The 13,927-nt window shown below is 40.6% G+C and overlaps 1 protein-coding gene across 1 annotated transcript in view; it reads left to right on the forward strand.

The window, feature by feature from the left end:
* The window catches only part of Slc9a7 (solute carrier family 9 member A7), a 153,118-nt gene that overhangs the window by 60,390 nt on the left and 78,801 nt on the right, over positions 1 to 13,927 (forward strand). Inside the window, 2 exon segments of the mRNA XM_076918567.1 lie at positions 8,128 to 8,327; positions 13,029 to 13,106. Of these exon segments, the coding sequence (XP_076774682.1) occupies positions 8,128 to 8,327; positions 13,029 to 13,106 (278 nt within the window).

A 13,927-nucleotide genomic window follows, 5' to 3' on the forward strand; every position in this document is an offset into this window, starting at 1 on the left:
GAGACCATGTAGGAACTCTGCTTACTGGCTTGCCTCCCAAGTTCATATCCTTATACCTTCTAGGGATAGCACTGCCTACAGTAGTCTGGACTCTTCCACATTAATTATCAAGAAAATGTCCTGAAGACTTACCTACAGGCCAGATGGAGACATTTTCTCGGTCGAGGTTCCCTCTTCCCAGAATGAGTCTAGCTTGTGTTAAGTTGCTAAAAATCTAACCAGAACGGTGTGTGCATGTGTGTAGTTTCTCAGTACTTACACCTTAAAATGTTAAAGCTTTTAACACTGAGTATCTGCTCCTTTAGATTGTAGACTTCTTGTGAGCTGAATGCTTATTATCACCAGTAGACCTTTGGTCTTGTATTTCATCTGATTTCCCAGGTCACTCTCAGTACCACAGCTTAAGAGAGGCAGTATGTTTTATAAATGTAATGGATAATTGGGCTTGTATTATATCTTGTAGCTGTGATATGAGATCCGGATAAAGTGAATGTGGTAACATTATAGTTAGGTGTGTAATAAACAAAGAGCAGAGGGTTTGCCAGTGGACAAGCAGATAATGGTCTATGGCTCTGTGACTTATGGGTTTTCATGACACGATTGGCTCTCAAGCAATTCTGAAAATTTATTCTTAAATAATGTACCTGAAGGTCACTTAGTGAGCTGAACATGTTACATAAGTTGAGTAATAAAACCAATGGTGTATGACTCATGTCAGGTTAAACCTTTTTAAAAATATATTATTTACCATTTAAATGGAATTTTTGTATTGAGTATTTTATTATTTTAATTTTCAATATATTTTTTCGTATTCTTTCTCCTTTCCAACTCCTCCCAGATCCCCCCTACCTCCTTACCCACCGAACTTTATGTTCCTAATAACTCTTAAATGGGCATTTTAATAGTGACATTATTGACGTCATGCAACCCATCTTCCTTATAGTCTTTAATTCTGTGTGTATATGTATATTGTGCATACAAGTTCATATGGGGATATGCACATGTATACGTGGGTACATGTGGATGTAGCAGAGGTGGTTTGTCAGGTGTTTTTCTCAATCACTCCCCACATTTGAGACAGCATCTCACTGAACCTGGAGTTTATCAATTAATTGTTAGGTGGCCTGTATGGCCAGTGAGCTCCAAGGATATACCTGTCTCTGCTTCTCTCCCCCAATGCCTCATTGCTGGTATTACAGACATGTGCTACTGCATCTGGCTTTTATATAAGTGCTGGGGGACATAAAATCAGGTCCTTATCTTTGCATAGCAAGCACTTTACTGACTGAGCCATCTTCCCATACCTATTTATTATAGGAAAACTGGTAAACTTGTTTATTTACCATTTGTCTATCAAGCTCGAGTGCTGCATGCTGATGCATTGTTATATGGCCGTATCATTTTATTGTTGACTTTTACATGGTTTGATAAATTCCTGGGACAGTCTTCTAAAATAAAGATTAGTGTTTATAGAGAAATTATGCTTATTCTCAAAATTCTCCTCTGGCCAAATCTCTTTAGAATGGTAAATTCTTATACAAGTATCTATTTTACTGACACCCGAGACGCTGCTGGGGGCAGGCAAATGAATTATGGCACCTGGCCCCTCCATTGAACAGGGTGACTTGAACAAGAGAGAACCCCATAGCTGCTTTTCTATGAGGAGCTTAGCTTTCTGACTCTGCTCCACCCCACACATCAACTGCCCTTCCAAATTCCATGATTCTCTGATGTGGGGTATATTTATGGCAATTGAGATAATGTAAGGAAAGTTATTCATCCAAAAGACTTGTAGAAAAGCAGCACCTGGGCAGCAGTTGGAATTTTGTAAAGGATTTTGGCACAGTGCACTCATTCTTCCAGCAGCCAGATCTTACAAAAGAACAGTAGAGGCACCTTGCTTTGCATGGCAGCTGAGGGGAAAGTGACACAACACAGCCAAGCTTCCTGAGGAGCCCACCAAATTCCCCTTTCAGCTGCCTGCCTGGTAGAGCATGTTGTTAGAGTGGGTAATCCACAACAACACAGGACAAAACTGTTACAAATAATAAGGTAAAATCTATGAAAATGGACAAATAGTCAAATAATAAATTGGAGAACGCGTATTGAAGAAATCTGCTGAACCTTACCAAGTATAATGATGGCCTGTGGCTTTTAGGTAAGGGATGACATCCATCCTCCCAGATATGTGTAACAAAAGACTTACACTGAGTAGGTGGAATAGACTGTGCTGACTCTCAGTTACTACTCCTCCCTGTGCCAGTGACTGGCACAGCTGTATAAGTAGCAGAACTGTAATTGTAGGCTTTCCAACCCACACGTAAGTTCGCTGAAATAACAATTCTGAGACTTAATTATATTTATGAATAAATGCTTAGGCCATAAGCTTGGGCCTGTTCCATGACTAGCTCATAAGTTAATTATCCTGTTTATTCTATTCTAAGTCCTGCCACATGGTTGGTCACCTGGTCCTCAGTTTTATGTGACTGACCATCTTCTGTGTCCAGGTGAATTTCTTCTTGCCTGACTCTATCCCATAATTCCCCCCTCTCTGCCAGAACTCTCACCTCCTGTTTCCTGCCTCAGCTTATTGGCTGTAGGCTTTTATTTTTATTTTTTTTTGCAGATGATTGCTTTTACACTGTGCACAAGAGATTATCTCTACACAGAACAAATAGAAGAAAGCATTGGGAAGATTCCTAACAATCCCTTATCAAAATCTGTCGACATCTCCCCCACAGCTCTGAAAAGTGATGGTTATTGTTAGAATCCATTGGGTTCAATTTTATTCAGTTTGAGATGTAGATTGAACAGTCATAATCTGAAAATCTGAAATCCATCTGAGTTCTTTTGAGCGCTAACATGAGAAGCCAAAAAATTTTGGATTTTGGAACATTTTGGATTCCAGATTAGGAATGCTTAATTGGAAACATCTATGCAAAAATCTCCAATCAAATTACTCTGAAATCAGAAACAACTCTAGTTTCAAGTATTTCAGGTAAGACAGTCTCAACTTAGAGTTATTTCTACACCCCAACCCATATGTGTGTGTGTGTGTGTGTGTGTGTGTGACGAGAGACAGAGACAGAGAGAAACAGAGAGAGACACAGAGAGAAAACACACATGTGTGCGACTGTAGATGGGTGTGCATGTTGCATACATGGATGCCAGAGGACAACCTCAGGTGTGAATCTTTGCTTTCCACCTTGTCTGTGGCAGGGACTCTTGTTTGCCTCTGGACATGCCAGATTAGCTGGCCGAATAGTTTCTTGGAATTTTTCTTGTTTCTTCCCATCTCACTGTAAGAATACTGGATATCACTATTTTCAAATGCTTTGTGACTTGATGCTTTCTTTTCTTATTATGTCAAATGAAACTTTAGAACTCAGAACAATCCTTATTATACTCTACAGAACTACACGGTAGTGGCCAAACCAAACTGCTGACCCTTTACCCTCAGTAGCATGCATAAGGGAAGGGAAGGTCAGACTGGAGAATAGTACCTGTTCCTCTGCAGCTTTTAATGAAATCTTATTAATTTCGACATTTTTATAATGTAGCTGGTGGTTGGCTGTCTAGAATTATTCCTCTCCCCATGTCCATTGTTCAGCTATTCTTTCAAGAGCCTCAGCTACAGAGAGAAACTGGCTTCATACTCATGGGGGTTGGTATCTTCATGATCCTTTGGAATTACAATCACACTTGGCTCATATGCCTTTCTGATTCTACCAATGAACACAGATATAAGATATCCATACACACATGTCTGTCTATACATGTCCATAGTCCTTCGGTCCTATCTTTTAGTTGGAAGAGCTGGCAGTTGTACACCTTTATAGTTCAGTATGCTCAGACAGTTGGGAAGTAGGTTTTCTTCATACTCACAAGATAGAGGCTTGGATTTTTGTCCTTTTGAATTTACCGTTTGCTTTCAGCCACACAAAATGTCAAAGTAATTCCATCCATATTTGCTTTCTGTAAAAGTTGCAATTAAATTATTTCCTGATGTTAGTCATGTGTCTGTGAAATCAGTGACCCTCTGTTCGTCAGCTGCTGTCTGTTGTGCTGTTTTTCCACAAACATAGGCTTATTTCTGTCTGTCATCTGGAGCACTGTGCTGTAGAGCCAGTCAGATCAGTGCCTATGTGGCTCCCTGCATTTTCTTGTTGAGTACTGAGCTTCTTGAGCTTTAAACAAAATGCCCTACATGTTTAAAGTCTTTGCAGTTATGATCTTTTCACAGTTTTCTATCAGAGGATGTCTTCATATCCAGCAAATAAACTATGTTGTTAATGTTGTCTCCAGTTTTTAAAAATTCATTATCTCATACACAAAACAGCAACAATACCACTACCCCTCTGTAGTCCTGATATCCTGCTCGCTCTTCAATCAGAAAATGCTCATTGTAAACTTAGTATCACAGCATGGGGAGTGATGATGGTAAACAGAAATCTACACTGTTTGAAGGGCATGAGTTAGCAGTATAGTATGGGACCTGGTTAGGTCAGATTCTCAGGATGGGGTTAGCCTTATTTACCTTTGCTGTGATAGCTTGTGTTGCTATGTTTAACCACAGCATCATTCCTCTCAGTTTCCCTTTGTTAATATGGGTGCATTGGGCTGACAGCAAAGAAAGGTTTGTTAAATTTAAATACCACTCAATATTCAGCATCTGCTAATGAATCTAGGCATTTCCTGGAACTGAACAATTTGTATACAACTGTATGCCTCTCCTTTTTAAAGGTTTTTTTTTTTTACTTGTGTGTGTGTGCGTGTGTGTTTGTGCATGTGACATGTGTATAAGTACTTGTGGAGGCCAGAAGACGCCATTGGATATTCTGGAGCTGAAGTTACAGGCAGTTGTGAGATGCCTGACAACACTGTGGGTTTATGGAATAAATCTCAGCTCCTCTGGAAGAGTAAAGCATGTAAACAGTCAGCCGTCCCTCCAGTCCCCTAAACCTCGTCTTTTGCCGGTATTCATTATGAGGACCTATGAGTATGGTTTATTTTCTTATCTGATGAGGACATAAATAAAGTTAAGAAATAGTGATGAATGTAAAACAACTTTTAATGTAAACAGTTTCTGTAAATACTGTTTAATATAATCTCTGTAATAGGTCACCTTCTTCAGGTAGTACAGACCATTTTTTTTATCATGACAAATGCTGAAGACCTGTGGAACTGCTTCGTCAAGTAACCCTTCATCAGTACATAATTGCCTAACCAAGATCTGAAATAAGACTAAAAGATATTATAAAGATCTGGGAAGAAAAGCCCTGAGAGGAGCAAGCAGTGCCTATTCTCCTGCCCCCAGTGCTTCCAGCAGCTTTGGAAGAAAGAGCTGTTGCTACAGCTGTTCCTTGTTATTGTCAACATGATCTCAAAGATGAGCAACAAAGCTGAGACACGCAGCATAGCACCATGGGCACAAAAATGGTGCTGTAATGAAAATTTAGAATAAATAAGATGGTTTAATATAAGAAGCATATTGGTTTGAGGAGGTGGCTCAGTGGGCAAAGCAAGGGTGAGGATCTGAGTTCACATCCCCCATTGGTATATCTATAATCCCAGTGCTTCTGGAGATGAGAGAAAAAAATTACCCAGAAGTACACAGGCCAGCTAGCCTGACATGTAGCAATGAAAAGACAGGTCCCATCTCAAAGTAGAAGGCAAAGACTGACACCCAAACTTGTTCTCTGATGGCATGTATGCTCTTGCATATTTTCTCTCCCTCTCTCTCTCTCCCTCCCTCTCTCCCTCCCCCTCTCCCTCCCTCTCTCTCTCCCTCTCCCTCTTTCCCTCCCCCCCTCTCTCTCCCTCTCCCTCTCTCTCTCCCTCTCCCTCTCCCTCTCCCTCTCCCTCTCCCTCTCCCTCTCCCTCTCTCTCTCCCTCTCCCTCCCCCTCCCCTCCCCTTGCCCCTCCCCCTCCCCCTCCCCTCCCTCTCTCTCCCCATACATATGTATATGGTTTCACCTACAGGATACCAATAGATGTAACTTGTTCCCTAGAATGGCACAGAGAATAATAACCCCCAAGGGACATCCTTGCAACAAATAGGATAGAACATTTATAGAGCTTTGTGTTGTTAAAGGAGAGAAGGACGCACGGGCAGCAAAGATGCAGGCCTTGGTGGAGTCCTACTGCTGGATGTAACTGCTTAGCACACTGTAATCATGAGAGTCATGGGACTTTCACACAGTCACCAGGCAAATGAGCAGACTAATGTAAATGGGGAGAATGAAGGGGCTATGTGACTCTTCTTCACTTTAGATAGGGCTCTGATAGCAGAGCAAAGAAACAATTCTACTGGTGTAGCTTAGTGAACTAGTGAGTTTAATTGGGGTTATTTGTAAGAGTATGAGTGAAAGGGTTACCTATATGAGTATGGATAACTTAGGGACAGATGCACCATCAAATAAGAGCCCTTCTCCCCAGAAAGTGACTTTCTCTCTCTGTCTCTCTGTCTCTCTCTGTCTCTCTCTGTCTCTCTCTGTCTCTGTCTCTGTCTCTGTCTCTGTCTCTGTCTCTCTATCTCTATCTCTATCTCCATCTGCTAGGGGGCAGCTTCCACAAAGGTGTGTTTGTGGGCCTAATCTTGTGTGAGTAATCACAATTGCTCTGATACCATACCACAGCTGCAAGGCAGAATTCATTTCATAAGAGGGTTTGTTCACTGCCCTGAAACTAGCAACTGTGTACATGATATACTTCCTTCCTGCTCCATACAGAGGACCGCTAGACATTTATCAGAGTTCTCATAGCCTCCTGTGAATGAGAACTGATAGAAACTGATAATATATCAGGCCTTGCTAGAGCAGCAATGAAGAAGGTCAGTAAAATAAAAAGAAATGTGACCAGCAGCCACCCTGCTGTGGGTAGCTCACATCACTCACCAGCACAGACACCCAGAAAGCAAGACCAAGATAGCCATGACAGTGCCAGCGGAGAAGCGTGTTCCCAAGCTGAGCAGAGTAGGGCTGAGCAAATTCTGGTTGGCCATCTCTGCCGTCATCTGATTTGTCACAAGATGGGAATAAAATAAATGCAAATTTAGCTGTAAGACCTGGTAGACACTGAAGAAGTGTTTGTCTTTTGCCTGTTCACTAGATAATTTGAAATGTCTGCATTATGGACATCTTTTCTCTAGGTAGCTCTTTTTGGTAATGGTAAAATGTTTTTTTTTTTTTTAAATTAATTCTGACTTTTCTTATACCTTTAAGGTTGTTTTATAATTGGTCAGGATGAGATTATTAAGAACATCATTTTAAATTTGTAGCCTCAAGAAGCACCCTCAGAATCAAGACTGCTAAAGTTTACACTGTAACCTTTAGCCTCCCAGTGGGTATAATTACTTTCTTCATGATCCTCAGTGCTTGGAATGACTTAAGCAAGAACATTTTCCCTCCTTCCACTCTGATGTGTGTGTGGCAAAGCATGTTACATTTATAGCAATTAAACATTCCACTGGCCTGATCCTCCCTAGCAGATGGCAGTAGGAATGGTTTGAATGATACTATGGGGAAAAACAGAGGCTCAGTGGTCCTTCCTTATTCTGTTCTGGGCAGAAAACATTACACTTTACCCCTCCCTCATCTGTCTCAACTAAAAGCCTCAGAAATGAGAGGAAGAGAAGTGGGGTTGAGTTTGTTTATGAGGCCATACTAAACACTGTTCTGTTTAATCCTAGTGGCTAAGGGACTCAGATTGGCAGTGTGTTGCTTCCATACTTTCTGTTCTACCACATGAAAAAGTTCAGTAGTTAATTTGTTAGAGTTTAAAACTCTAGGATAGGCAATCTAGAAATCTGCACAGAGGAGGTAGATGGAGAAGAGGAAGAGAGAAACCCATGCCCTTTTGAATTACGTATGAAAGTTGGGCACACAGCCATATGGCATAAGGGAGGTAGTTTCACACAAAGACTGAAAAAGCATACCAGAGAAAGCATACTTAGGTTCTGGCCAGTTTCTGAAAGACAGAGACAAAAAAGAAAGGGGGAAATGGATTTTCTGAGTAAATCAGAAAAGTGGGCAGGCTTAACCCAGCTGCATGGCTGTACCCCCATAAATGGGGGTTTCTGCTCAGTTAGCCAGAACTAATTTTTCTATGTATGTCACTCTATTTCAGGGCTCATTGTTGGAGTGATCCTGAGGTATGGCACCCCTGCTACCAGCGGTCATGACAAGTCACTCAGCTGTACTCAGGAAGACAGAGCCTTTAGCACTTTATTAGTGAATGTCAGTGGGAAGTTCTTTGAATACACTCTGAAAGGAGAAATCAGCCCTGGCAAGATCAACAACGTGGAGCAGAACGACATGCTTCGGAAGGTGAGCTGCTCCCATGGCTTTCTGGGACAAGGTTGTTGATCCCCTGGCTTCGTCTTGACCTTGAGGAGAGAAATTCTCCCAAACTACTGGAGTCTCTGTCATATTCCTGGTTTACAATTTTGTTGGGTGCTTTGGGAAGGAAAAGCCAGATTTTAACTTTGTTGTTTCAGCTACCAGGGTAACTGGCTAGGGCCTGTAGCCTGCATAGGCTGCTGATGGGGTAACATGTAAAATAAAAAAATAGTTGAACAACACATAAGTTAATATATAAGCAATAAGAACCCAGGGGGAAAAGCAGTTTACTGCTAATCATACTTGGCTTGGTAGGCTTTTGCAACTACCTGACTTCATTTTCAGACATTTCAGAAAAATATTTCCTCTTTTTTCTTGTTTTAGCATGAGGATCAATCTTGATTTATATTTCTTTCTATATATCACATATAAAAGACACGTGTGTGCAGGACATACTCATATAGCTTTTCCATTTACATAAATTCTTACTATCTCTGCCCTCCACCCTCTTCTTATGTCTCCATCTTCCATTTTCTTTTTTTCCATCTTTTTAATTCGATATTTTATTTATTTACATTTCAGATGCCATCCTCTTCCCTATCCCCCCATTAATCCCCTATCCCATCCCTCCTCCTCTTTTTTTGCCTTTATACTGTTTAAATTACATGCAAGTATGAAGGTCAGTTCTAGGTGTTATCCCCACTTTCCTTGTTTTCCCAATAGCATCACTTCTTTTTTAAATTGATTTTTTATTGTATATTTTCTTTACATTTTAGATGTTATCCCCTTTCCCCACTTTCCCCCAACCAGAAACCCCTATCCCACCCTTCTTCCTGCTTCTATGAGGATGTGCCCCCACCTCTTGCCCTTGAGTTCCCCCACACTGGAGCATCCAGCCTTCATGGGACCAAGGGCATCCTCTCTCACCTATAGCCAACAATGCCATCCTCCCCTACATATACAGCTGGAGCCATGGGTCCCTCCCTATGTGCTCCCAGGCTGGTGGTTTAGACCCTGGGAACTCTGGTTGGTTGGTATTGTTGCTCTCCTCGTGGAGCTGCAAACCCTTTCAGCTCCTTCAGTCTTCTCTCTCACTCCTCCATTTGGGACCCAGTGATCAGTTCAACGGTTAGCTGTGAACATCCACCTCTGTATATGTCAGACTCTGGCAGACCTCTAAGGAGACAGCTATATCAGACTCTTGTCAGCATGCACTTCCTGACATCCACATCAGCGTCTACCTTTGGTGACTGTACAAGGGATGGATATACAGGTGGAACAGTCTTCAGACGACCTTTCCTTCAGTTTCTGTCCCACACTTTCTCTCCATATTTGCTCTGATGAGTATTTTGTTCTTCTAAGAAGGACTAAAGCACCCACCTTTGGTCTTCCTTCTTCATGGCTTCATGGGGTCTATGAGTTGTATCTTGGGTATTGCTAGATTTTGGGTTAATATCCACTTATTAGTGAGTGCATACCACCTGTGTTCTTTTGTGATTGGGTTACCTAACTCAGGAACATATTTTTTAGTTCCATTCATTTGCCTAAGAATTTCTTGAATTCATTGTTTTTAATAACTGAGTAGTACTCCATTGTGTAAGTGTACCACATTTTCTGTATCCATTCCTCTGTTGAAGGACATCTGGGTTCTTTCCAGCTTCTGGCTATTATAAATAAGGCTGCTATGAACATAGTGGAGCATATGTCCTTGTTATATGTTGGGGCATTTTCTGGGTATATGCCCAGGAGTGGTATAGCTGCGTCCTCAGGTAATGTTATGTCCAATTTTCTGACGAACCTCCAGACTGATTTCCAGAGTGGTTGTACCACCAACAATGGAGGAGTGTTCCTCTTTCTCCACATCCTTGACAGCATCTACTATCACCTGAATTTTTGATCTTAGCCATTCTGACTGGTGTGAGGTGGTATCTCAGGGTTGTTTTGATTTGCATTTCCCTGATGACTAAGGATGTTGAACATTTCTTTAGGTGCTTCTCGGCCATTCGAGTTTCCTCAGTTGAGAATTCTTTATTTAGCTCTGTACCCCATTTTTAATAGGGTCATTTGGTTGTCTGGATCTTAGAGCATAAGCCATTGGTGTTCTGTTCAGGAACTTTTCCCCTGTGCCTAAGTATTCCAGGATCTTCCTCACCTTGTCTTCTATTAGTTTCAGTGTATCTGGTTTTATGTGAAGGTCCTTTATACACTTGGACTTGAGCTTTGTACAAGGAGATAAGAATGTATCAACTTGCATTCTTCTACATGCTGACCTCCAGTTGAACCAGCACCATTTGTTGAAAATGCTGTCCTTTTTCCACTGGATGGTTTTTATCTCCTTTGTCAAAGATCAAGTGACCATAGGTGTGTGGGTTCATTTCTGGGTCTTCAGTTCTATTCAATTGATCTTCCTGCCTGTCTCTGTACCAATACCATGAAGTTTTGGAAATATCAGGAATTCAAGGCCCATACCTAAACATAGTAAAAGCAATATACAGCAAACCAGTAGCCAACATCAAACTAAATGGAGAGAGACTTGTAGCAATCCCACTAAGATCAGGGACTAGACAAAGCTGCCCACTCTCTCCCTACCTATTCAATATGGTACTGGAAGTCCTAGCCAGAGCAATTAGACAACAAAAGGAAGTCAAAGGGATAGAAATAGGAAAGGAAGAAGTCAAAATTTCACTATTTGCAGATGATGTGATAGTATACTTAAGTGACCCCAAAGCGTTCACCAGAGAACTCCTAAACCTGATAAACAACTTCAGGAAAGTGGCTGGATATAAAATCAACTCAAACAAATCAGTAACCTTCCTCTATTCAAAGAGTAAACAGGCTGAGAAAGAAACTAGGGAAATTACACCCTTCACAATAGTCACAAATAATATAAACTACCTTGGTGTGAATCTAACCAAGCAAGTGAAAGATCTGTATGACAAGAACTTCAAGTCTCTGAAGAAAGAAATAGAAGAAGATCTCAGAAGATGGAAAGATCTCCCATGCTCCTGGATTGGCAGGATTAATATAGTAAAAATGGCCATCCTGCCAAAAGCAATCTACAAATTCAATGCAATTTCCATCAAAATTTTAACTCAATTCTTCATAGAGATAGAAAGAGCAATTTGCAAATTCATTTGGAATAACAAAAAACCCAGGATAGTGAAAACTGTTCTCAACAACAAAAGAACTTCTCTGGGAATTGCCATCCCTGACCTAAAACAGCATCACTTCTTTCCTCTCATTTTCATAATCTTGATGTGAAATGAGTTTAGAAATGGGATTCATTCTCTCTCTCTCTCTCTCTCTCTCTCTCTCTCTCTCTCTCTCTCTCTCTCTCTCTTCTCTCCCTCCCTCCCTCCCTTCCTTCCTTCCTTTCTTAATTTCTCTCTCCCTTCCCCTTCCCCTTCCCCTTCTTTAATTTCTCTCTCTCTCTCTGTCTCTCTCTGTCTCTCTCTGTCTCTCTCTGTCTCTCTCTCTGTCTCTGTCTCTCTCTCTCTCTCTCTCTCTCTCTGTTTTTCAAGGCAGGGTTTCTCTGTGAAAACCTGGCTCTCTTGAAACCAGCTCTGTAGACCAGGCATGTATCAAAGTTACAGAGATCCATCCACCTGTCTCAGCCTCTGAAGTGCTGGGGTGAAAGGTGTACACCATCACCACATGGGCACTTACCTCTTAAAAAATAGTATTAGTCTCCCTTTTAGCTTAGTAAGTATTCTGAAATGCAATTCCTAGTTCTCCATGGCTCTCTTGACATAGTCTGCAAATATATGAGTACTTATACATATTAATGATTGATGCCAAAGACTTACCTAATATTCCAAAGAAGGAGGGCTTGTTTTAGAATTTAAGTCTAAGCATTATTTCTCAATTGTAAAAATTTCATTTCATTTTCTTTTAAGATAGTGTCTTAAAATGTAGCTTAGGCTCATCTCAAATCCACACCAAAAAAAATTACATGTCTCACATATGGATGATTTCTAAGATAGGCGAGAAATCAATATTAAAGATTTATTCATGTGGGTATATTAATTGATTTTATGCCACTTAATCATTTTAAATATTTAGTCTGCTCCCCCTCCCTCGTTTTACCTGTGTATAAATGCTTAGCTCATTTGGGCTGTACTATGTTTGGCTGTGTAGTAATGTCAATGTGAGTTCCTTTTTATGAACAACAACCAATTTTATTTGATGATCAAGAAGTGGCTGACCTCACTGATAACTTTGTCTTGGTCACATGAAATATTTCCAAAGGCTGCTCCCTGAAAAGAGACTTAAATGTCATAGAATTAGGTCTACAAATGGGAAGTTAATAAAAATGCATAATAACATTTTTTATTGCAATTAAGCCTTCATGAATGTGTGATGAAAATCAAGATGTTTTTTTATTTTCTGTTGAAAAACATTGGTAGTAGCTGTCTGTGAGTTCCTCAAATTGCCTAAACTGTTGTGACTTAATATGTATTAAAACAGAATACTGGAATCTTAAGTCAGAATCACTGGGGACAGCCATGGGCAGGGAGATCATGCCAGTCAACAGGGAAATTGTGGCTTATCTGTTGTAATGATTTAACACATTGGTGGCTTTTGTTATAAATAAGGCACTTTAGTCAATGGCTTCCAATATTAAATAAATATTATCTGATCAGCTGAACTTTATCTCAAATTTGACTTTTTTCTTTTTGAAACTTTTAGGTAACATTTGATCCTGAAGTATTTTTCAACATTCTGCTGCCTCCAATTATTTTCCATGCTGGATACAGCTTAAAGAAGGTATGAGCATTTTTTGCCAGTGATTTCTTAAGATATTTCTCCTTTGTTCCCCAACATAATATTTTTATTGATTATTTGAGAATTTCACATCATGTACCTGATCACTTGGAGGACACCACCAGTCCTCCCAGCACCCCCTGCCCATGTGACCTACTTCCAGAAAAAGAAGGGAAGAAAAAGAAAAAAACACCAAGTCCAATTTGTGTTGCCCATATACTCACTGGAGCATGGTCAAACTCCCAGTGGGCAGCCTGTTAAAGAAAACTGAGTCCTTCCCCACCTGCACCCCCTCCAGAAGCCATCACCTGGGAGGAGCTGCACTTCAGCATCCTTATCATAAGTTTCAAGAGTTCTTTCCAATGGCTTCCCCTCTAGGCTGTTTCTTTTTTTTTTGGGGGGGGGGGAGGGAGAGAGGAAGTGGTAGTCTCAGTGTTGACCTGGATAATTTCTAGTTTTCTCCTTAACCTCTCAGATTTCTGTGTTGTATAACCACTCAGAGACTATAGGTAACTCATCATCAATAAATTGTTTCTGTTTTAAAATGTAGAGCTCTTCCAAACTTCCAGCAGGAATGTAGCATGGTGCAGCCACTTTGGCAAACAACATAATAGTTTCTTGTAAAAGTGAAGTTGAAGTTGAAGGTGTCTTAAGGCAGAACAGCTTCACTGCTGAGGATTTCGTGAAGAGAAAGCAAACTTGTATTCACACAAAAACCTATGCCTCATTCTTCATACTATCTGATTTGTAAGACAAAACCCTAAAGCAACCAAAATACTTTCCTGCAGGTAATGGTTAAATAAACTGTAGTATACCCATACCAT

This window comes from Arvicanthis niloticus, chromosome X (genome assembly GCF_011762505.2).
Source record: "Arvicanthis niloticus isolate mArvNil1 chromosome X, mArvNil1.pat.X, whole genome shotgun sequence".
In the NCBI taxonomy this organism is placed as follows: Eukaryota; Metazoa; Chordata; class Mammalia; order Rodentia; family Muridae; genus Arvicanthis; species Arvicanthis niloticus.